The 26039-nt window shown below is 38.6% G+C and overlaps 1 protein-coding gene across 7 annotated transcripts in view; it reads left to right on the forward strand.

Annotated features, from left to right (window-relative positions):
* The window catches only part of ZNF521 (zinc finger protein 521), a 266677-nt gene that overhangs the window by 1349 nt on the left and 239289 nt on the right, over positions 1 to 26039 (forward strand). For 4 of the 7 annotated variants that reach the window (XM_045005461.1, XM_045005463.1, XM_045005466.1 and 1 more), the window contains 2 exons: positions 16787 to 16846; positions 22805 to 22984. In XM_045005461.1, coding sequence (XP_044861396.1) covers positions 16787 to 16846; positions 22805 to 22984 — 240 coding nt within the window. The remainder of the gene's footprint in view (positions 1 to 16786; positions 16847 to 22804; positions 22985 to 26039) is intronic. The other 3 variants (XM_045005464.1, XM_045005467.1, XM_045005462.1) reach the window with 2 other exon arrangements.

Consider the following 26039-nt stretch of genomic DNA (forward strand, 5'->3'; position numbering starts at 1 on the left):
ACAGGATGGAAAAGTTGTTGGTTTTGAAACCTGGCCTCCTAAATGTTGCAAACCTTGTGATTTAAAAAAAAAATAATAAAAAAGTGCTTTATTCTGCAAACTCCCCCCAAAGAACTCTCCCCCCTCCCCAGCTAATTACAAGCTACTCAAGTGTGGCGCTGGGTAATAACCTAAGCATGGCAAAGAAAACAAACCTCTCCTGCCCACCATTTCTCATGTCGATGGTGTCCTAAGATCAGGTTCGACATATGGTTGTGTTTTAAAGTAACGGGCTAGCCACTGACTACAGACATTTCATGTAAGGGGAGTTGATTGTTGTAAGAGGTTTTTTTTGTTTTTTTTTTTAAAGAAAGTTGCAGACTTTCCCCCTCCCCCTCCACTGAAGTCCAGTTTCTTTCGGTCTCCGTCGGAGAAGGAAGTTTTTTAGCCGGGGGTGGGATTTGCTGGGATGTGGAGGAGGAGGAGGAGGAGGAGGGCCAGGGTTGAAGTTATTGATCTGGAGGCTGGAGTTGGTGGAGCTGGAGCTGTGATGGAATGTGGGAGTGTGGCAATCACGTGAAACGACCCCCCCCCGTCCACCGCCTCGCCTGCTGTGGGGGGGGGGTGTGCCAGGGGAGAGCTCGCGCTCAGGGGGTGGGCACTGAGAGAGGGGGGAGGAGAACCCCCCTGGAGGGAGCCTCCAGGAACGCGCCCGAGCCCCCGCCCGCGAGCAGGGCGCAGAGGCCCGGGGGCAGGAGGAGGAGGAGGACAAAGGGCGGCTTGTGAGAATGTGGCGGGGCCCGGGAACGTCCCGGGGAGAGAGTCCGTCTGCGCCGCCCCCCAGCGTGGCTGCCTCCCCCGCTCCTGCTCCCATCTGCTGCCGCCTCCCCCGCTCCTGGGCCGGCCCCACACGGCTGCCTCCCGCCCCCGCCCGGCGCTTTCTTCGCCCTCCCCAGCCGGGACGAGGAAGGCGCTGGCCGTAGCATCCTCCCCGGCCTTTGCCCCCCTCCCCGCCAGTTTGTGGCTTTCCGTGGTCCTGGTCCTGCCCCAGTAACCCCAGTGCCTGGGCTGGGCAGAGACAGGGCTGCGAGCTGGCCTGGTCGGGGGAACGCTGGTCCCACCCAAATTCGGCTTCCCTCTTGGGCGGGGGCTCTGTCATCACCACTTGGCTTTGCCCCTTGCTCCGGAGCTGTTGCGAGGCCGAGTCAAACACACGCTGCTCCAGCCCATAATGGGTCAGACGTGGAGGGGGTGGGGGCGAAGGAAGAAGGCCTGCCATAGTAAAGAGCTGGGAACTTGGAAGCCTGGAGGGTTGTGCATGCTGTGAATACAGACCCTGGAAGGGTGCTGGGGGGGATGTGCCTCTGAGCTCTTTCCTAGTGTAAAAGGAACAGGCCTTAGTCTTGTCTCAGCTACAGTGGTGTAAATCAGGAGTTAGTTGCATTGAAGTCCACACAATTATTCAATTCTCAGTGGAGCAGGATCAGCTTCTATGAACATGTACAGCAGGACCCATTAAAAATAGTGTTTCATTTGCTTATAACAAAACTCTCAAAGTTCCCCTTCCAAAGTCTTTCAGTTGACTTCAGTGGGCTTTGGATCGGGCTCTATTTCTTTTTTTTTTCTTTTCTTTTCTTCCAAATATTTCAAAAGGGGATAGTGTCTTGAACTTGCTGCCTTGCATTCTTTTGCAGTCGTATATTTAAAATTTACTGAAGTTTGTACAGTTCAGTAGTGCTTTTGTTCATCAGTGTGTGAAGAACAAATGTGATGCTCTTCACTTATCTTTTAAAATGAATCGACAAAGTTTTGTTGGTTGTGCATTCATTTAGTTCTGGACTTCCCTAATGAGGGTTTATTTACATGCCCATATGATTTTTATGGCCCATAAGTAGGACATCAGTTGGTCATATTTATAGATGTTAGAAAAGTTGAACTGAACAAATACAGAGTTGGAATTACAAATCTACTACAGATAAAGAAACACAAAATGAATGGGGAAATGGTGTAAATTGTTCTCTCGGAATAGAACCATGTTTTCATCATACTAATTTATATAAGCATATGTATGTGTGGTACTCACACATTTTGCAGAATGAAAACATGTTTTTTCAAGTGCCTTTCTGTAAATAACACTTAAATTAACTCAAAAATTCAGCTTCCATTTTATGTGTAGGTCTGAGCATAATCTGCTTTTTGTACTAGTAGCCTAAGATTTCCTAAAATGAGCAAATAGCAAAATCCTAGATTGCAGATGGAGTGGCTTGAGTTTTAGTGACAGTATACTATACACGTAAGAAACTGTTAAATATTTAACACAGATACAGTGAAGAAATGTGTATCGTGCCATATTTATTATTTCTCCATTAAAAATACAAATAGTAAATCAATCATGTATAATTATTGCAGCAGTAATTATTCTTAAGAAGCAGATTATCATTCTTGGTGGCCTTTGTTCAAATATCTGACTTTTTTCATTTTCCCATTTTATTTTTCTTGAATGGTGTCCATTTTTGAGTGGATTAGTAATATTCTGAGCTGAGGACAATCTGATTGTAAGATTTCTAGGTGGGATAGCAGCATGAATCAGCTGAGAAGTTTAAAGATTATTTTATAGCATTTAAATTGAAAATGCTGTGTCTCAAATATTTCATCTTAATTTTTTATGAAGAAACAATAGCTGTGAGTAACATTGCAAATGTTGTCTGTTAGAATTTCAACAGAAACCTAAATGCAACATTGATTTTAGGTTCCTTTTAATGATTAGTAGCTTAATCATTAGGAGATAAGCAAGATCTGTAGTTTAAAAGTAAACAGTTTTTTCCAAACTATTTCTCATCTAAATTAAATTATTATATACATCTATGTAAAGAAGCTCTTTAAATTCATGAGTACTGTTTCCATGGCTAAACAAAACATGAGCTACACAGTAAATTTGCAATTTGTCATGTACTTAGTAACTTTTTCTGATGGGAAAAGGTTTAAAATATATTTCTGATATGGCTGTCACTTTTGATAACATAATTTGAAACTTGTATCTTAGGGGAATAGTGACACAAGGCAGGTAAATACATAAAAACAAAATGACAGTTGAATTTTGGGGAGTCTGTATGTTGAATGCATGAAAGTAATGTTCATTAGAAATGGTGGGTGCTAACTCACTTATGACTAAATGTCTTTTGTTTTTTGAAAATACGTTTGTGAATTAGTTTTCTTTTGTTTGTTTTTTTCCTCTTTTAGGTTTGCTGGTAACTATAGTCTTAGTCTAATTATCCTAGTAACTCTTGCTGACAGGTACCAGCTTTTGACATAAATCAGAAACAAGGTAGGGTAAACAATAGCTACCCCCTCTCCCAACATTTTAAAAACAATAAAAACATTTACCTATGCACAAGGAAGACTATTGTTGTTTATGAAAAGCTGTTTACCATGCACTTCAGGGATATGTAAATACATGCTTGGGCATAGGTGAACAAATAATTCTCCATCCAGAGACATTTAAAACAAGATTTTTAATTTGAATATCTTAAGTGACTTAATCTTTAAAAAGAAGTTAAACTGCTAGGTTGTTTTTAATATACGTAGAATCAGTTGCATGAAACTTATCAGTATTGACCTATATTTTATTTTGCTAGTTTATTTATCCCATTTCTTGTGGTGATTTTTCTGAAAGGAATCCTTATTGTATGTGTTCTATGTGATCAAAACAATCTTAAACACATACCTAAAAAAAGGGAGGGGAAGTAGTGCAGGTCAGCTATATATAAGTGTGAAAGCTACAAAAAAGCCAAGTTGCAAAGGAGAAGATGATGAGGGAGGACTGGTCATTTATATTCCTTTTTAAACTCAGAATGCTTGAGGGCCAGAATTGCCCTAAATGTATTTAGGATGCTGTACTTGGGACCTCCTGAGCTGAGGAGGCAAGGGGTAAAGAGCAGTTCAGTTGTGTCTTGTTTAAATTGGCTTCTTGAATGGCTAACGCTTTTGTAACTTGGCACACTCTGTAAGATATCACACTTAGGTTACTGACCCTTTTTCTTTCACTTGGGGGTATTTGTTTTTTGTTCTTAAAGTTTTTTTTTTAATCAGAAATTATTTGTTTAGAAATATATGGATGCTATGAAAACGTAGTCATCCATGTCATCTGTGGGAGGAAAAAAAAAACAGATATTCATTAGCAAATTTGAATGAAAAGGCAGTCCTAATGTATCTTTAAATCCCATCCTTCTCAACCAAAGTCAGGTCATATCCATTAGACTAAAGTTGTGTGTGGAAAAAATCGCTAGAAATTGTAGGTGTTAAATAAGCCACCACAGGGAGCTGGTATAGTCCCACAAATTTAATAGAAACATTGAACTCTGAGGACTTATTTAAGCATTTTTATTTTTCTTTGTCACTTCAAAATGAATTTCCTGGTACTGATATTTAGTAACCCAGTTTTATAATTCTGTGGCTTATTTTATTAAATGTTTAGCTCCTAGAAAGAAGAGAAGGAAAAAATGTGCTCACTGTACTATATACATATATTCTGCCTAAAACGGGCATGTATCTTGAAATGATACCAGGGCAATGCCTTGCATTTCTTAGAGTTGTGCCCTCTTTTGAGGAAAACCAAGGTACTCTTTCCGTCTTGGCTGCATTTGCAACTGTAACTTCTGCAAAGTTGGTAGTGGATGAAGATGATAAATTTCATCCCCATATTTATGTGTGTATTTAATGTGACTAGTTCTCTATAATATATTTGAAACAATAATACATTTCTTGTATACGAGGCCCAGATGTTATGGCATACTGGTATTTAAGGTAGAAGGTAGTGGATTATTGTAACAAAAAGGTAGCTATATTAGTAACAATAGTTAAGAAAGAATTTAACATTCAAATCCCCATCAAACAGTAACACTTCTATTTAATTTCTCAACTAGCTGAATGTTTATCACCCCCACACTGTCCAACCTCTAAATTACATGGACTGGATGTTAGTCATTAGATTGATTATAGTCTAATCTGCAGACAGTCTAGCATAAACAAAAACAGCAATTACTATTGGCATGATTCCTTTGAACTCAACTCAAAGTTTTAGTATGGCTGGTCCAAAGAACTTTTTCTGAAAGGCCTGGTTTCAGGATCTCAGAGGTTCTGGCATAATCATCTTATAGGGAGGGAACAAAACATTCATAAGATTCCACTTGGTCTGAAAAGCAAAACCATTTGTTTTGATGCATGAGTGGATTGTTGGCTTTTATTTGGCCACCCAAAAAGGGCAAATATTAGATATTGAACACAAAAGCATACATAAAAAATCAAATTTCAAAGGGATTTAAAATGACCATCTTATAATGTTATAGTACAGGCTATTTATAGTTAGACTTTTTTTTGTCTTGCCAGATTATTCCCATGTCTGATTAAAAAAAATGTTGCTCCCCCTTAAGTAATTCTCATTGACGTGGCTAATGTTTATGACTGACTTTATCAACTTCAGGATTACAAAAATGATATTCAATTGCTTTCTGGGACCAGTGCAAGTCTATTGGACCATTTCTCAGGAGCAGGTGAACTTGTATCTTGGAAACCTTTATCTGTAAATAGTTATGAACTGAACTGTTAGTTGCCATGAGGCTGAAATCTTTAGATAAAGATGCCTTAAAAGGACTAGAAGTATGGCTTGGGTTTTCTAGTTGCAGCTAACTCTTGCAACAAGAGAGGCTCTTAATATGGAGACGTGTAGGATAACATGTTCCACCATGATCTAAGATTTGTTAAAAATGTATGCTTTCCTGTAATTCATTCTGTGTAACTGGTTTAATGGCTTTAATTTCTTTGTTATGAAATGGATGCCTCTGTATTGAAATCTCATAAATTTTGTAAAAAAAAACCCTTTCTACCTTTTTTTAGTTAAGTGTTTGTAAATGAGAAAAGGACTTAAACTCCCTCCCTCTCCAAGCCTGTTAGAATTTCATGTAGATATCTTCTGGATTAAATGCTTTTTTGTTTGAAACACTGATTAAGAATGTGGTATGAATACTGATATCTCAAGGAAAAACATTTTGGGCAGGTCTACACTACAGCTGAGATTGATGCTCTGAGATCGATTTGGCGGGTCTAGTAAAGACCCGCCAGATCGGCTGCAGATCACTCTCCAGTCGTCCCCTGTACTCTACCCCTGACGAGAAGAGTAAGGTAAGTCGACGGGAGAAAATCTCCCGTCGACCCCGCCTCCCCCTTGGCATTGAGCCCATGGTAACTCGACCTAAGGTACGTTGAGTCCAGCTGCGTTATTCACATAGCTGGAGTTGCCTAGCATAGGTCAACTTACTTGGTTAGTGTACACATAGCCTTTGTCTGAAATATATTTGGAGTTTTCCGTAGGATCCTGTGGTACTGTCAAAAGTCAGTATTAGTCCCACTGGGTATGGGGAAAATGCAACTTTCTTATCCTATTTCAATTAAATCAGAATTGTGGTCATATATATATAATTTTATTTTTTCCCCTTGTGGGGACTAAATTTTGCTCTAACAGAAGTTGTGTATGATTGATCTGTTGGACTGTGGAAAGGTACCTGTCTGGTTTTAAAAGTATTGTGCAATGATTTTACTACAAAGCAATTGAAACGTAAGCATTCAAGTTGTTCAATTGTTCTCTTTGTAATAGTCAAATAGTGTAAGGGAAGCTTTTAAATAATTCTAAATCATTATGCAACACTTGGCATAGAAGTCTGACAAAAGATGAATCTTTGAATACAGAGTTCAGTAGTGGGTTTTGTTTTTGTTTTAACTTTAATTTTAGGCATCTTGGATTCTTAGCATGTATCACATTCCACTTCAAGTATGAGTAATTATGCTAGTTTAGCAATTATTAGAGATGAAATAAATTCTGTTAGGTATGAATCCTCCTAAACTTCAGTAGCTTTAGTTTTAACCAGGATAATGATCAGGCAGTAGTTAGCCATATGCCTGGGGACTATGCTATAGCAAAAAAAGATTGGGCTGATCTTGGGGGTATTTTTATTATTACACATTACAATTAGCATTTTCATTCAGTCTGCCTACTTTCTTGAGGTTTTAGTCTGGTTACAAAAAATCTGCTTTCAGTTCTTTTGTGGCATATGTGTGTAAGATGCCGTTAGTACCTTCACAAAAAGAAGTTAAAATCAGGAATATTTTCCTCCAATATTACAGTACTAGTTAAAATTGTACAAACTCTTTTTTACCATAAAAGTTATTTTTTTGCGTTCCTTTACTATTTTTTTGAAGACTTTTTTACTCCATAATGCTTAAGTAGAAGAAGAAGAAAAATGTTTTTCAGGATTCATTTATTATGTGGCCTGTATTCTTCTGGGATGTGCATAACATTTATTTTCAGTGGAGAGATACTATAGATTAAAGAACACCCACTGTGCATGATTTACAGCAGCTTTTTGTTCTTACACTTCAACTTCTTTTACTATGTATTCTCTAAGTACAGGAGTCTTGTCAGTTGTCCACATTTTAAAAACATCCTGAATCCTGCACCACTGATATTAATGGCAGGTGTCGTATTCCCCCGCCCCCCATTGACTTCAATGGGAACAGGAGAGAGGGCTTACTGTTTGCATTAGTAATTCATCTGAAATATTATTCCATTTTTAAATAAGTACAGTATCTTTCAAGGTTTGACTCCCCACCCCCTTCTTGAATCTCTTAAACCCTACAGTATGCTTAATTTGATGTAGTACATTTTTATTATTTTATTTATTTATTTATTTATTTCTTTATTCTGTGGTGTGTGAATTGTTTTGCTGTTTAGTGATACTGCATCACTTTTTTTTCTTTATTGGTAACTAGAAATAAATGTGTTCAATCTGGCTGTGCTAGCCTTTGGTCAAAGAGCCCTAGGTGAAGCAGGATTTGACACCTTTATATCCTACTAAAAATAAGCACTGTTGGGAAAAATATTCAGAATTTCAATGTTCCCCCCAATTTTTAGTGTCCTGGATCTGGAGTAAAACTTAGAGCTTCTTTACCTCAGATTGTATTTACCTGCTTAATGAACATTAGAAAACAACTTCCCTGATGGCTGATTTTTGAGTGAGATTTTTATTTCCCCACTCTGGATACTTTTGTAAAACTAGAAAGTTTCACTTTCCATTGTTGACTCATTAATGTCTTGAAGGGATTTAACAGAGAAAAAAACCCTTCATTGTAAAATATTTCTTTTACACATATCAGATAAAGTGACATTATGAGGCCATGCCCTTGATAAGGCGAAGCTAGATGTTAGTCAACAAAACATGCTCTGGCTCTGAAATATATTACCCGGGGGGGGGGGGGGAAGGGGGTAGGGTTATGGGGTTTTTTCCCTAATGGTGTCAACATGTTTTCTAACTTCTGATAGTACCAATGTGTGTGATGGGCTTGCGGGGGTATGTGTGTGTGTGTGTGTGTGTGTGTTTGCTTTATGTCTTTTAGTTATTCTTCACTTCCTTCCTTGCAATTGTGTTCCTTGGAATCTCTGATCCTCTAATCTCAGAACAACAGGGACTTCAAGATGTATGCTCAGTGCAACTTTTTATCATCCTAAAAATAGGTGGACGAAATGGTTGACTATTGGCCTTTGTGTGTGACTTCTGGGAAGTGGTTGGGTTATGCAGTTAAGAGCCAGAGCATGGGAAAAAGATTTATGTCTTGTGATTTAAGGTGAAGCTGTTGAATAGATTCAGTGGAAAAGGTTAGTGAGCCAAATACAAATGTTAATCAAGAGAGGAAGGGGAGTGAGCACTGAGTACTTTTCTTGTTGCAGAAAAGTAAAAGACAAGAACGATAAAAGGAAGAACAAAAGGTGATGTACAACATCTTAAAACAAAGAAGTGAATTCTATGGAAGCAACTCTCTGATAAACATTTAGACAAAGAACAACCTAGCTCATTCAAATTAATACTGAAAGAACTGGCCTTTTGACTAAGATAAATGTGCATCATTAGTTTAATATCTATAGTTTAATATCTATAGTTTTGCGAATGGAGTCAGTGGCCAAAAAGTCTAAATCTTGTTGCCTGACATTAGGCACCTAACTAAGTGAACTGACCGTTCAGAGATGTTGAGCATCCACAAAGCTGTAGGTACTCATCACTTTTGACAGATCACTTTTAAATTCAGTCACCTAGGTTTGAACATTTTGGCCAGTGGTTATTTCTGTTTCTAATCTCTGTGATCCATAAATCAGATTGCTTCAGGTGTGCTTTTCTTTAAAAGAGTTCAGCTTTTTGTGGGAAACATTTAATTAGTCCCCTATTTCCTAAGTAAGGTTGCAGGTAGAGGCCTGCAAAAATAACCTAAATTCTTAATTATGTCCCTCTGCCCATGTACCATATAACTCATCACCTATGCCTTACGGAAGTTACGAGAGAGAGAGAGAAAAAAAAGTATGGTTTATGTGTAGCTGTATTGTACACCTCTACCCCGATATAACGCAGCCCGATATAACACGAATTCGGATATAACGTGGTAAAGCAGTGCTCCGGGGGGAAGGGGGGGGCTGCGCACTCCGGTGGATCAAAACAAGTTCAGTATAACGCGGTTTCACCTATAACGCGGTAAGATTTTTTGACTCCCGAGGACAGTGTTATATCGAGGTAGAGGTGTATTATGAGGAATCTGAACTCTGAAACCATTACTATTACATAAAGGGCTTTGTAACTGCTCAAAAAAATTATCTTGGATATTCTTTTCACTTTTTGATTTTTATCGTGCTGGACTGGTTATCTATAATTATGTTCTTGAAAGTAAATAATAGCTTTCAGCTAAGTGTGGCCACTGAAGGGAGGGAGGGTTGCCAAAAGGTCTGAGCACTGGACTTGGAGTTGGGACTCCTGAAGCCAGTTCCTTGCTCTGCCAGTGTCTTGCATGGTCCTGAGAAGAGCTGATTTTCCTCCTTTCCATTGACTTCCATGGGAGTTGGGGGCACTCAGCAGCATGCACATGTAGGCCTGGAGTGAGCTTGAGGAAGTCACTTAATTTCTTGGAGCCAGATCCAGTTGAAATAAATGAACTAAGTACAGGGGAAGGGAGCAAAAAGGACTCTTTCCTCTCCCACAGCCTGTTAGCAGGACACGGAGCAACAGCACTATTAGCAATGTCTACTGACAGTACAGCAAATCTGTATAGCTATGGTCCCACTGGATGACACTGTCACTCCTGCAGGATGTTTTAGAACACTGCTTGCAGTGTGCAGGGGTTTCTGTTCACATTGCATGGACTGCACCCAGTGGGAGATCAGTGGAATTGCAACAGTTTGGCTTCTTTTTGTATTACTGCAAAAGGGGTGGAGTAAAGTGAGAAATTGGTCCTCAGCACCTTAGTTCCGTTATCTGTGCGACTATATAATAATGCCTCATAGGGATGTTGTGAAACTTAAAGATTATAAAAAACTTGGAGATTCTTGGATGAATGGCACTTTGTAAAATGCATAGTATTGTTATCAACTTACTAACAAAAACAATTTAAAATATAGTCCAAGTGTTTCTTCATCGATGAGAGATTAGGGAGGCAAGGTCAGTACACAAAACTGGTCTAACTGTCTTGAAAACAAAATAGGTTCTAAGTTTAGAAAGACACTAGAATTCTGTGTGGCTGGAAGGAGTCTCTGTTCTGCCTTTCTCACCCATAATATTCCATAGACTTGACTGTCTCCTTACATGATTCAGTGTGTCACATTGGGACGCTGTAATCCTTGAATAAAGAATATGAGGGCTGAAAGAGAACAGTCCAAAGGGGCGTGTGTGTGTGTGTTTCTTTTAAATGTGCCTAACCAGAAAGGTTATCTTCTTAGGTACTGTCTAAGAAAATATTACTGTTTCAGCATAGGAATACTATTGTCCAACCAACACAGCTGAATTGGGAGCCACACTGCTCCCAGTTTAGCTTTTATACAAGAGTAACTGAAAAAGCAGCTCAATAGAGGGACAGGCTGGAGAGGAGAGTGTGTAAAATGGATAAGAATGTCAGGAGGGGTGTGTGGCAGCCTCTGTAGGAAGAAGAAAGTGTGAGGGGATGAAGGTTGGTAATAATAATGAGCATTCAGTTCTATTATTTTAAACAACCCCTTCCCCCAAGAATCCTTTACACTTGTAAGTTGTGCTTTAAGAAAATATCATTACATTACAGCTTAAAAATAATTGGAGGCAGGGTATGTAACTAAACTGAACCCTTCCTTCCTTTTCCAGTGTTATCTCAAATATATGTATATTTGTTGATAGGATTATTACTTTTTAAAAATTGTATTAAATGGCACTTGAAATTTTTCTTTGGTACAGTAGAACCTCAATTTTATGAACACCAGTCTTCACAAACAATTAATTATATAAATCATATTTCGGGGGGGGGGGGAATCATACAACGAAAGTGCTCTCAATTAAAGAACAAGTCAACGTTGCTTCAGATTCCACTGCCTTCAGATTCTGATGCCGTTGGTGCATTGGAAATTGCTTTGCAGTGGCTTGAAGGACAAGAAGAAACTGATGCAGTGCACCATATTTCAAGTTCTGCACTGTACCTGTTGTAATTTTGAGACATTTGATTTTATGAACTCCTCAGCCCTACATTTTAGTTAATAAAAGAGGCCGCACTCTAGTGTATCTTTAATGGAAGTGTATTGATACTGTTTAAGGTGGTTCGGAAAATTAGATCTTGTCTGATGTTGGATCAGGATGGTTACTGACCAGTAAGAATGCAAGATGTCTTAATACAGTTTTGTAGTGTACATTATATGTTTGCTAACCTCACTGAAGAAGGATTGTATTGTCCTCTCAGAGTCACATTTGTGACTTTCATTGGCACCAGTTAGAGTGAGAATATGTATTTGTATCTATGTCTATAGGGAGAATTTGGCTGATGATGACTTTTAAAGAAAGCATGAAGGGTGTAGAGGAAGTGGAGAAAGAATCAACAAGAGGAACTACTTTAGGGTGTGATTCTGCAATTAACCCCTCACTTTATTGATTTCAGCTGGCATTCCCCATACAAATTAAACCTTTTATTAAAATATGTTCTAAAGGCATGGCCCTGCAAAGTGCTGCAAGTCCACAAAATCCATTGAATGTAAATGGGATTTGAGAGGCTCAGCACTTTGCAGGCCTGAACCTTAAATTTGCCTCTGCTATGTGACTAATCTACCTGATCATATTAAATATCTATGCATAGGTGGTGGCAATAAGTATCTCTTCTTAGTTTGTATGTGGACATGAAGAGAGAGGAAAAGCAGAAAGATACTTCCAGAAATGACAGTAATTTTTAGATACTAAAATAATGGCACACATGTTTTTTTTCTGTTCTGTCTGGGTAGCTCTGTAAATTGTATATTGATTATGCTAATATGGCTAGTGCCTCTTATTTATCTGCAGATATTATTCAAACATGTAGATGGAATGCATGCTTTATAAAGTAATCCTCAAAGGAAGAATACTTTTGTGGAAGATAAGTTTTTTAAATTCAAGTACCAATGTTAAGCTTATGGCAAGTTATATTGAGTTATAGGAAATGCAAAATATAAGTTAAATATATATATTGTAAACCAAATCTTCTCATACCCCTAGCAATCTTGGTTGCTGTGTTATATTTTGTTTTGTTTCACATCCCTTAAATAAAGTGTTTTTAGGAAGGGTACTAAATCAATAAGTCTGTTTATAATTTATTTTGGGATATGTGGCTTCTCTTGCTTTGTTTAACAAGCTAAAAAGAGCCTCAGATGTTCAGGGAAGTATGTATTTTCTCTCTCTTTTTAATTTATTAACCTACCCATAGTAGAAGAAAATAGTCTTTTTTCAATTATCTGTATCTTGTATTTTGTTATAGTTTGTAATAGCTCAAAAGCCATAAATCATAGTCTCTGTTCTCCATAAAGGATTCCCGCTCAGTGAAAATGCACCTTTTCATAGTACTCCCACATTTCTATTTTCCTCCGTTCCTTTTTCCATGAGAGGTCTCCCCAAGCATGCACCACTGTTGTCTACTTCTACTAACAGACTGACCCTTCCAAGTGGGGTAGCCCGGTTAGTTAGCAGAATATGTGAATTCTTCCACTGTTAGCTTTATAAACTCTCCCCCACGTACATAAGCCTTGTGACAATCTTCTAGGCAGGAGGGGTGAAATTCTGGTTGACCAGCAGATGTTACAGTAAATTAGTTGGAGGTTAACTCTGCTGTCATAATCTATGGGCCAAATCTGTTTGTTCCTCCACTTAGTGGCTTCAGAGAGACTATTTACATAAAAAGGCAAGTAAGATTTAGCCCTAACAATGTTGGTTTTTCAACTTTCCTAGAATCCTCTGAGTCTGGGCATGCAAGACAGTCTGAATTCAAACCAGAGTATTCCCAGGCTAACAAGTAGCTCTGCCTCTTGGATCGCAACGCTCAACAATATATATATCTATCTATATTTCATATATCTATATCTCTCTACATATCCATGTGTATATATAAAAGTTCTTGTTTAGAAATGCATTTTTGTAGTATTAAACTTTACTACAAAATGCTGTTATGAGTCCAAACCCACCAGACTTTATAAAGGTGAAGACAACTGAAATACTGGAATTCTATTTTCCCTCACTGAGATCTTCTTTAAAAAAAAAAAATTATATGCAAATAGAATTTTCCACAATCAAGGAGTGCAGTGCCACAATTGTTTTGGTGAGCGATTCTTGTTTAGAAACGCTTTTTTTTTTTAATTTCATCATGTAATTGTATAGTAGGGAATTGATGGTTTATTGCTTTAAGTAGCTGGCAATGTTCTCTGATCTAGTTAGCAAAGAAATATTTCCACCGCTAGCAAAACAGGTGACTCTGCGGTCATAAACACTTAACTGTTCAGACAAAATATTGTTTCTCTGAAATGATGTCACAAAAGTATCTAGAATTAATATTCAGCCATAGCAGCATAACATAACATGACTGGAAACACAGGCTTTAGCTCTCCATATGTCCTGATGTTTCTTCTTTTATTGGCATTCAATTACTTTTACTATCCCGGAGTTCTCTCTTCTTATGGTAGGCCATGCTAAATACTTTACATGTTTAAAAAAAAAAAAAGTCTGAAGAAATCAAAACCCCTTGTTCACAAATATAATCCTAGACTATAAAACTTTGTTTTTTACAGTATTAACTAGAAATATTTGACATAGGCTGCTGCTGTCCACATATCCTTCCTATACTTATTTTTAATGTAGTTTGGTAGCCAAAAGCTTTTTGTCTCATTAGTATAAAGTGTAAAGCCCCTAGCAGAGGGATATTGTTGAAAATTGCTTTTGTTTATTGAAAGGAGAAACAATGCTTCAGTTAATGCTTGGGGAAGTTAACATTGAAGTTGGGTATAAGATACAGGGTGATGTTTATCCAAGTGAGTTTAACATTGTATGATAACTGGAAGTTCTTCACACAGTGCACAGTCAACTTGTGGAACTCCTTGCCTGAGGGGGTTGTGAAGGCTAGGATTATAATAGGGTTTAAAAGAGAACTGGATAAATTCATGGAGGTTAAGTCCATTAATAGCTGTTAGCCAAGATGGGTAAGGAATCATGTCCCTAGCCTCTGTTTGTCAGAGGGTGGTGATGGACGGCAGGAGAGAGATCACTTGATCATTACCTGTTAGGTTCACTCCCTGTGGGGCACCTGGCATTGGCCACTGTCTGTAGATAGGATACTGGGCTGGATGGACCTTTGGTCTGAGCCAGTAGGACTGTTTTTATGTTATGTTCTTATGAATGACAATGAAGGCTAACATTCTTATAAAGAGGCTATGAGAAGACTTAATCTGGTTCTTGTTTAGTACTTTGTGGCTACAGAATGATGGACTGGACTATAATTACCTAATGTAGCAAACAATTTTTATTAGTTGGAGGAAGAATCTGGCCATGGTGTAAAGGAGAACTAGTTGATATTTTGTAGGCTAACTCTATGATGAAGGTTCCTTATTCTAGGGCTTTTATTTTTGTTCTGTTCTCCTCTCTACCATATTTTTCTTTTCAAAGGTTCATCTTTCCTGACAAACACGTCAGTCTAGTTGACTGTTATTGGCAAGTTCTTTATGCCTGTTGTGACCTACTTGGCTCTTTTGTGACTAAGAATCCATAAAGAGCTTGAACAACAGTTTAAAAAAGATGCTAACCACAAAGTTACCTGCTAACATGCTGGTCAGAAGTTTCCTTTCTCTTTTTTAATGTAACATGTATGGAAGTTGAACTTTGATAATGTGCACACTTTGGAGTTCTCATACAGGAGAGTCTATTTCTCCAGAAAAGATTTAAAAGCCGAGTACTATACTAACAGCAGTTATTTTTATATAATATACTATGGTACATTTACTAAAAATAAGCTCTTTTGAGATAGTCTTCAGGTGTTTTTACGTATTAATTTTCAAAATTCTGCAACTTGCAACATGCCTGTCAAACAGTGCAAATTAACAAAATTTTGCTTTGTATATATGTCTGCCTCCATTAGTAAGGGGAGGTTCTGGTACCTCTGCTGATGGAAATAGTCAATGCATTTCTACAGAAAGATTTAGTCCTCCAGTTTACATACCTTAAAGGCAGAAGTGAAGACCTACTTAAAGCAAAACAAAACAAATCTTGTTAACATCCTAGAAGGCTACTGTCTGGTCTCTAAATGTCCCTTTTTGGGAACAGCTGTTGGGAAGGTCATTTTATATCTTTTAAAAATCTCATGATTTTTAATCCACTTTCATGATTTTTTGAGGCCTGCTCATGATTTTTGAATACTTGGTGATGCTGTAAATATGAACTGTCCCCTCTACCCTTTTTCCCCACTGGAAGGGAGAAGGAACTCTTTTTCTCTACTGCACCTTCAACTCAAAGATTTCTCACCTTTGGGAGCGTAATAAGGAAGTAGTTCTGCTACTTGACTCCTCCCCTACTTTCACCCTGGTGGGTCATTTTCTGCTGTGAATAGCTCCAGTGCCTGCCTCTGCAGCACCCTGTAGCTTCCCAAAGCAGTTACAGAATGAAGCTGACATGATTCTTGTCCGTTTCTCTCCTGCCCAGAAGGTTTTTGAATAGTCAGTCTGGCGAGAGTGGTGTGTGCCTAGGGAAGCTGTGAGCCATAATAAAGATGCCAGCATGGTCTGTTTGCAGACTCAGTAAGACAGCACTGTGTTGGTTCACGTTTGCAAGGGTATCTTTACAACTGTAATATTAGCTTTTTTTTTTTTAATCTTAAGTTTAGTGGAAATTAATGGTTTAGCACCCACTCCCACTTTGCCAGAAAGAGCTTCCCACTTACAATATCAGGGTTAGAAGGGACCTCAAGAGGTTGTCTAGTCCAACCCCCTGCTCAAAGCAGGACTAATCCACAGACAGATTTTTACCCCATATCCCTAAATTGCCCCCTCAAGGACTGACCTCACAACCTTGCATTTAGCAGGCTAATGCTCAAACCACTAAGCTATCCCAATGTAGAGTAGGTGAGTAGAGTCTCGATGCCTTATCTTAGTCCCTAATTCAGTTAGGTAACAGACTACAGTACTGTGGATTGAAAACAGATATCCCAGAGGAAATTTGACTTGTTTCTTAATCCATGAGATCTCTTTGGTCACTCTGCTGCACAGAAGCTACATGCTTTTGGACAAAGTGTGGTGCTATGGTCTGGTTTGAGGTTTTGCACCTTGCAGTGGTTCTGTACTAGGCAATGTTCTCTTGCCCTGTTGCACCAGCATTACTGGCTTTCAGAACTGAAACTAGGGAGATGACGCATGAGTCATTTCAGCTACCCACCTAACATCTTGTGTTTTTTTGTTTTTGTTTGTTTGTTTACCTTTTCCTGGCAGTAGAAGAAAATGAAACGGAGGACCAGCAGGCAGGTGTGGGACAGATAGCCGCACAGACTGGTAATGCTGAATTCCTTCATTAGTGCTTGTTTGCTGTTTTACAACAGTGTGAGATTTATTTTTTTCAAAGTCTGCTCTCATCTTATTGAATTTCAACTTCGAATGCACTTCTAAAGCCCAGGAAAAAAAGATCTCACTTTTCAATGTCAGAAAATCAGGAATATTGCTGTTTGTAGCGTATCCAGCTGAAAGGGAAGCATTAACCTTTAAAGTCCAAGATGGTTTTTCTGCAAACAAACTACCACGTGCACCCACAAAACCCAACCCCAAGCATCCATCTTCATGAAACTATTATGTGTCTTGGGCTAGTTATTTTATAAATGATTATGGTATCCATTCCTTGTAATGATAGGGCATTTTTCCTGTTATAGTCTAATATGATTTATAGAATTCAAGAAATGATTATTTTGTTTTTTGTTTTGATTAGGGTCCTGGTCCTGCAAACAGTTATATAAATACTTATTCATGTGGGTAGCCCCATTGACTTAACTGAAGTTACTCTTTTAAGGCCTCCTTTCTTAAGGGTTCTCCAGGTTGATTCCTAGAATCCGTGGATTTAAAAAAAAAAAGGAATTTATAGGCAATAGTTTTAATTATTCCTTTTTAGATTGTAAAGAATACATTTAAAGCTGTTAAGTGAAATACTTTTTGCCATCCAGAGTACTGTATACATCTTGTTGTTAATGTTTGTTGCAATGCAGGTGAAATACTTTATTTAAAAATAAAGAAATTAAATGAGAGAAAGGAAAGGTTCTCTAAATCACAGAAATGAATTTATGCCTAAATTATTTGATTTTTTTTTACTTGAGAACTAATAAATACGGTATATATTTTCAAGTAGAAAAACAGTGGGCTGTAAAGCTGAAGAATAATATGTCAGGAAATGATCCAGTTTTCTACTGTTTTTATTTTTGTATTAACTCTGAGTTGTTAAATAATCTTGTTAGTGCATTCATTTTCATATTACTAATTTATCTTGTCTTCTGGTATCTTCATTGTATAATAAGACATTTATTTATTTATTTATTTATTTATTTGGCTATCACAAGAATTTAATGCTAAAAATTCAAAAATAACTCCAGATATTTCTGATCCAGGCAGTGCAGAAGGTCCATACTTTATCCACGCTGCCAGAAGTTTTTATAGTAATACTTTGTATCTAAGCTCTGGCTCTAACCATTAAATGTGCTTTTTATAGAGTACCAAGTTATAAATGTAGTGCAGCTACGGCATATTAATCTTACTGCAGAGATTTAATGAGGCAGTTGTTTTGCGATGGACACTATTGGGAGCAGAAAGCGACATAGTTTTACTTTACCACTGAGCTGCAGAAATATTCCTTGCCTGGTAATAATTATAACCACATGATCTTAGTTTTCCTTTCTTTTGCCAGCACTTTTCCATGCAGAAGTGGCTTGGAAGCCAGTGAAATGGATTGGAAACTGGGCAGTTTTCATGGTAGTTTGACATTTTAGCTCTGATCAGCTATGGATCCTTGTTGCATAGAGAGAAATATGTAAGATGAGTTTCAAGAATACAGATAGTCTTGCCAGTCTTTGAGAGGCCTTTTAGATATTCATTACTTTTACTCGACTTTTATATGGGTTATAAAAAGTAAATGTGGTGAAACCTCATTTTTACATGGACAGAATGGAATTTCTGCTGGTTGGCCTTAAGCTGATCCCATACTTGAAATTAATTGAAGTCCATGGGTTTATTGCAGCCAACTCTTTTAAGCCAATGCAGTTTTTCATTTTCCCCAAAGTTGCAGTTTTATTAGACCAAGTTATAGCAATAACATCCCTTATGAGGAGGAGGAAGAGGAGCAGGACAGAACCACCTGCCAGAGAACATAGTAATGGGAAAATCATACTACTTTTAATTTCCACTTATAAATAATGTTAACATAATCAGTAACAGAAGACAGGCCTTGATTTTTTTTTATTGTGTTCATAAGTTGAATGTATTTCTCTATCAAATCTAATCCTCCTTTCTATACTAGATAATTAGAAATGTAGTCTGTAGGTCATGTTCAGTTGCAGACATTGTAAGGTGGGGGTGGGGGGAGGCTAGAGCCGTGTTTGTTACAGATGGTAGTGGGGCATGGCTGTGGGGTTTACAGAATTGACAGTGGTAGTGTTTGCAAGTGTTCGGGATGGAGATGTATGAATAGATGATTGTAGTATTTGTGGCTTCATTTGTTGCAGATGTTAGGGAGAAGAGGGGCAGTAATGGTACTTAGATGTACTTGATGCAGTCTGTTTGAAAGCACTAGCCTTAATTAGGAGGAGGTAAAGATACAACTGCATTTGATGAATATTGCATTTATGAACCAGGTTTTATCTAGGTTCACAAGGAGCTTTTCAAATGATGGAACTAAGCATGTGTGCAATCACTAACATACAGCCACCTCTGGGGTGGAAGACAGCTGCTGTTATGATTTAGAAAACCATCCCACAGACTCCAAGTTATATGACCTATTTAAAAAAATATATATTTATTTTTGTGGTGGTGTCTCTCCAAGAGAGTGAATAGGGAGGAAATGCATTCACCAACAGAGAGGCTGAGACTGCCAGAACTCATTTCAAAGGAGCATCATAGGCTAAAATTGAACCTAGGTCCCAAAGGGTCCCCCTGAAGTGTTGACCTAAAAACAAATGTGCCAGTTGGCTAGAGCATGTATTCTAAAGTTGCCGCAAAAGGGAATAAGCTTGACTGACTCCTGTTCCTGTAGAGTTATATCTGTGAATGCAGAAGTGGAAGCAAAAACATTTGTATTACTGTTAAAATTATTCTAATTTTAATAACTACTATCTAAGTAGTAAGCTTTGACTTGAGAAATTCTTCACGTTTTTGTGTGCTAAGGTGTATGTGTGTTGTGGCATTGGATTCTTGTAAAGTGCCAGTGTTCATAACCAATAGGTCTTGAATTTCCCCGCCCCTCCTTTTTTTTTAAAGCCTGGTAGTTAAAGCAGAGTCAGACTCTGACCTTATTTTAAAACAAACAGGTCTGTAAACTTTATGTGCAGCATTTAAATACTCATGTTAAAATTCAGACCCAGTGCCCACATTTCCCTGAGTGCTGTCAGTTTTATGAGATGAAACTGGGAGCCTGAGCTGAACAACTAACAGTATGCAATATGCACGTGCTGTCTTCCAACAAGTGTTTAATGATGTTGGGGTCAGTTTGCAAGAGTTAAGACAATTATTTCTTTTCCTGAACTGCTTGTAACCTAGTGGTATTTTAACTACTCTGTTAAGCTTACTGAAGAACTTGGAAAATGTTACTGGTACACAGGTTGTTTAGATCCAGCATTTAAAAATGGCAGAAGAGCTTTCCTAGGTTCAGATGGTGTCACTTTTGGCAGTGTTAGTTTGCATACTACTACTTAATTTGGAAGTAGCTGCTTGAGTTAATGTTCTTATTCTAGCATCAAGAAATTTAAATTTGTAAGAATCTTGCCATGTATGTAGGTGTGCTTTAACAGAGCAAACATACCCAGTCACCACACTTATTTCTTTCACTCATTTGTTGATACTCTGCAATATAACTCCCTTTAAAAACAAACCTTGCCCTTTATCCTGTCAGAGAGATTCTTCTGGCTTAGCTCATGAGCCACATAGTATGAGGAAGCTCACTTAATGACAGGTCTGTTTCATTTCTGGTTTATACGTAAGTATCCTCTATCATTGATAAATGATTTGAAGGGCAGCAGTGTTTATTGCAGGTTTCAGGGAGCTGGTAAGAGCCTTGACACTTGGGGCAGATGTAGGGAATGGTTGGTATTAGTGGCAACTGCACCATCGCAGACATCTCCCTGTGGTGGAGTGGTGATGATGGCTTTTGTAGCAGACAGAAAAGGATTAGATGCTAACTGAGGGCTTGGCTACACAGGAGAGTTGCAGCGCCGGTGGTGGCTTTACAGCGCTGCAACTCACTCACCGTCCACACTTGCAAGGCACATTCAGCGCTGTATCTCCCTGGCTACAGCGCTGGCTGTACTCCACGTCTGCCTGGGGAATAACGACTGCAGCGCTGGTGCTGCAGCGCTGGAGTGCCAGTGTAAACAGTGATTAATCTTACTACGCTGTAACCGACCTCCAGAATTTTCCCATAATGCTTTTAACTAAAGAACTCTCTTTGTTTTGTTGTGAACTCGGGGCTCCCGGAGCTGCTTATCTAAAAAACAAACACAGCTACTGTTTGCCGTGAATGAGGCAGGCAGGGGGATGAATGTCTACAGCTAGTGTTTGCTTGAGGAGAGAAACAGCACAGCGGGGGGTGGGAGGCAGGAGAGGAAGGGAGTCCATTGGAGCAGCTGCTTATCTGGTCTGCAGGCTATTTGCATTTAAGAGTGAATGAGGGGTCGGGGAAGTGGTCAGAATTTGCAAGGCAGGGAGCTGACAGTGTCGGCTCCAAAAATCCACTCTCTCTCTCTCCCCCATGCTCCCTGTCACACTCCACGCCACCCCCCTCTTTTGAAAAGCACGTTGCAGCCACTTGAACGCTGGGATAGCTGCCCATAATGCACCACTCCTAACACCGCTGCAAATGCTGCAAATGTGGCCACACTGCAGCGCTGGTAGCTGTCAGTGTGGCCACACTCCAGCGCTTTCCCTACACAGCTGTATGAAGACTGCTGTAACTCCCAGCGATGCATACCTGCAAGTGTAGCCAAGCCCTGAACTTCTTTCTCTGTTTTTATTAAGAATTCATTTTTTCAGGTGATCTATTCTAGCTGCATAAGGTGAAGCGCTCTCAAATGTCTGAAAAGCAAATGAGGCTGCCAAAATGGAAAAAATTGGTGAAATGTGTGGGCTCCTTTGTACACTGCCATTTTTATTTTTATTACATTTGTTGTATTGTGGTTCCTGAGAAGAACAAAGGAAACTGCCGGTTTGCTTTATTGGAGAAATGTTTTGTTTTATTTCTGTCTTTGGGGGAAATGCATAGTAAAATGGGCAAAAAGTAGAAATAGTTAAGGCACCACCGTGTACTCTTCCTCAAAAGAAGAAAAGTCACTTCCAAATTACTCCTCATATAACCTCATTCCAGCATTAGTCATTTACAGAGCTGAGGTAGTTCAATGAATTGTATGGTTCCTACTGTGCTCAAGGGATTTGGCTGAGATCACCTGAATCATTTAACTTAGAACCTGATAGTGGGATCATGCCTGCTATTTTGGGGTTAGAACTAGCTTGTCCCATTGATCGTCAAAACACTTGTTATCATCCCAAACAGACAAAGGTGTCCTTGTGGACTAGTTATAATTTATAACAGTTTCAAGCTTCCTATGATCTGGCAAAACAAGGAATCCATCCTACTTATCCTTTTGTTAAATTGTATCCAAGTTAAAGCACATACATAGAACTTTAACCCAAAACATAGTTTTTTCTGTAGTATTGTTTTACATCAAGTAATAGGGAGATAGAATATTAGGACTGGCTTATGAAATACAGAACAATTTCATCCTTATGTTAATCAGTTCAGTTTATTTTAATCTTTTATTTAATTCTGGTAATTTCCTGTGAAACGCTACAGTTAACTGTGGAAAGAAACTCTCCTAAACTCATTGATTTTTTTTTTGTTAAATTTTCATTGAACAATATTTAATTGTAAAGGTAATATGTCCTTTCTTATAGTGATCAAAGCCCCTGGATAAGCTGTGAAAAAATTGATAAAGTTAACACTGAAGTATGGGAGAGTTGTTTGAAAGGGGGAGAGTGCTGTTTGGTGAAAGTAGAGGGGAAATTCCTTTCATTATCAAGAATAGAAAAAAAGTTAAGGAAAGAGGTTTCCTCTGCTTATTTAGAAATAAAATCTAAAGTGTGTTTCTCCTGTGCAGCAGGTTCATGCCAAATTTATTTCTGCTTGTTGGTAACAACAAGAACCAATCTGATTTTTAAAAGGATCTGTTCTTAAAAGCCCTGAGGTCACAGTCTTGATTTTTCTTTCAGATGCTAACTGTAAACTAGAAGACAAGGCAGAAGATGGAGAGGTGATAGATTGTAAGAAAAGGCCAGAAGAAGGGGAGGAGTTAGAGGAAGAAGCTGTGCACAGCTGTGACAGTTGCCTCCAGGTGTTTGAATCACTGAGTGATATCACAGAACACAAGATTAATCAATGTCAACTGACAGGTAAACAATACTTATCACTTTGTGGCTTCTTGCACTGTTCTATTTCTGATTCCAGTTCCTTTCTTCAGATTCACCTCCCTCCCTCAAGTTGTTTTACTCTTACACTTGAATGCTTAAGCCTTAGTTGATGCCCATCATTAATTCTGTGGCAAAGTTATGCTGGGAACTGGTACACCATAAATTTTATTCAGATTGGATAATTACTGCATTCACATCTGATTTAAACTGTGCTTTAGCTTTTAGAGGGCCTGGCTAGACTCTGTTTTCCAGACTTATAGCATATAGTTTTACGTGCTTTTTGACTTACATTTTTTAAAAAAAAATTATGACAACCGATGATGCTGGTAAACGGGTTTGACTGCAGTTGGATAATGGATGAATTCGTACAATGGTGGGCTATAGATCGGGATCTGATACTTCTTTGTTCTTAGCTGTAACAACAAATGAGCATACAGTGATCAATAAATGGAGGTTGAGGGGAATAACAGCAAATTGTTAGATTATAAATAAAAATGCAAACATTAAGTGGCAGAATTGAATGCATATTGGACACTATTAACTTCTTACAAACACAGCTGGGTAAATGGACCTGTAACTAGCTTGAGTCATTTAATTTGTAGGCAAAGAAGCAGTAGTCTAAAGACTTGGGCCCTGTTCATCCAGTGAGATCTTCATAGGTGACACAATTTGCTCATATGAAATCTTATTGAAGTAGTTTTGTTTTTAGGTTTACAGACTATTCTAATGGATGATACACAGGTCAAAATAGACTGAATATCAGGGGAAGGGCATTTTATTTCCATTAAATAGTAAGTACTTTAGTTTGAACTATTAAGAGATGAAATTCAGTTGTTATACGATACAGCTATCATGGAGCAGGCTTTGCATGATTATAATGTTGTATGTGCAGGAATCCAGTCCCATATATTAACTGCTTTATTGAAAGAGTGTGTGTGTCTTCATTTGCCTATTAACCCCCTGGTGTCAAAAAAAGCCTCCAGAGCTTACAGTAGTATAGACAGCAAGTGTCACTGCAGCTGATTCAGAATGAAGTGGAGAAAGGAGGCAGACAGTGGGGAATAGGCAGAAGCAGAAAAAATGTCAAGGGAAGAAACTGAAATTGCTGAAGGATTTTAATCCCAAACCTAGGTTGTGGAGAACGAAACTATGATGCAATCTGGAAGTATTTGTAATACCAGGAGAGATGTTTTACCTTTTCTCTCTCTTTCGTTGCCATTTCTTGTTTAAATATTGTTCTGTCTTAAATTTTAGGCAATTCAGTCCTTTCCTAATCACTCCTGCAAGTTTTTAGTGTGTGAATTGGCTCTACTTGAGGCAGTGTCTCCCGTCTGTGACTGGTGAGGCACTGTTTCTGGCGGGATGGCTTTTCTCTATTTTGTCTTATTCGGCTGTCTTATTGTTATTCTACCTCCTCTTTTGTTACCTCTTCTGTTCTATCTTCTTTTGCCCTTCCTCACTCTTATTGGTTTCCCCCAGTCCCTCAACAAAAATTTCCTCCTCAGTGCCTCCCTCCCTGCCTCAAATCCCACTTATTCTTACCCTGCTTTTCCCCCTTATTCTGATGCCTGCACTCTACCCCTTTCCTGCTTCTTTTCCCTAATTTACTCTCTACCCTAAGCAGTCCCCTGATTTCTCCCGTGCAATAGGTGCTCTGCTCTCACATTGCACGCAGCATGAACTGAACAGTGTTTCCGCACCATAGCTGGAGAAGTGAAAGAGGAAAAAAATCCTCTAGCACTGCTCCTAATCTACATCACCTTTGGCCTTGCTAGAAGGCAGATGGTGCTATGCTAAATGAGGACTAGAGTGAGTTTGCTGCATGAGTCAATTTGGAAGAAAAAAAGTTTGGTTTTGAAGGGAGGTATTTAAGCCCCTTTAAGAAAAAAAATCACTCTTGCAAGAAAATGGGTGGTTGTTAATGGGTTGTAGCAAGAGGATTCAAAATAACAAACCCTTTTGTCTGCTTTTGCTCTTAGGGTGCCAGGTAGGCAAAGACGCCAACCCTACTTTGCATCAAATTACAAATGATCTGCATGTATATATTTATAAGAGAGTAAAAATGGAGGAAATGACCAGTATAGCAGAACAGGTTCCCATTCCTTGGCTCTTCAGAAAACTCCTAAAAATAAATTAAACAGGTTCTTGCTAATAGGAATTGTGTGCCTGGGCCAAGAATAGTATAGATGTTATAGAACTAGGGCATGAAATGTATTGACTCTTGTGTTTTGTGCTAATTTCTATTATATTTGTTAGAAACAGCTATTAGACAAGTGGCTCTGTAATAAAAGCAATAGTAATTATGTACATGAAATATATGGTGTTTGTTTTTAGCATCTGTAGAGTTCTACCCAATTCACAATTAAATTAGTGGAAAAACTCTGACCAACGTCAGTGGGCTCAGGGTCAGGATCAAAGCTTCTTTACAAAAATATAACCCCATGTTTGGGTTTTTTGAGCAGCCCCCACCTCTTCTTCTTCTTTCTGCTACCTTCTTCCTAACTAATAGCATCTATTTCTTTCTCTGCTTGTCTTCTTTTTCAAGAAAGTCTATGAAACTAGTAGGCACTGAAGAGCTGTAGGGACCCTTTTAAAAGCAGTTTGTCCATAATGTTCAAACTTGGGTGTCTCAAGTTAGGCTCCTAAATCAGTATGGATTATCTTTCAAAAGTGCCTGAGAACCTGCAACTTGCATGGTTTTCAGTGATCTTTGGAGGTGCTCTTGTGGTGGACATGGACCTACTTTTTAATAGTTTATAAATACTGTATGTTGACTCTGTGGTTCAGATGTTTGATGTGGGACTATACTGGATTAAATCAACAGGGTTGTTGGGGAAACAGACAGGAAGGCAAAACAATGCCCCTTGTATGAGAGACAGGTCTTAGCGAGCCTTTGTTGTTTGTTATAGGGTAATGGGAGAGCCATTGTCCCGAGGAGACTGGCCTCCTGTTGAGCCTACGAAACTGATAGCACTCCTGTAAATCAGGTCATTCTGATTTCAGCTCTCATATCTATATTTAGGTTTGTAACTTGAGG

This window comes from Mauremys mutica, chromosome 2 (assembly GCF_020497125.1).
Source record: "Mauremys mutica isolate MM-2020 ecotype Southern chromosome 2, ASM2049712v1, whole genome shotgun sequence".
Taxonomy (NCBI): Eukaryota; Metazoa; Chordata; order Testudines; family Geoemydidae; genus Mauremys; species Mauremys mutica.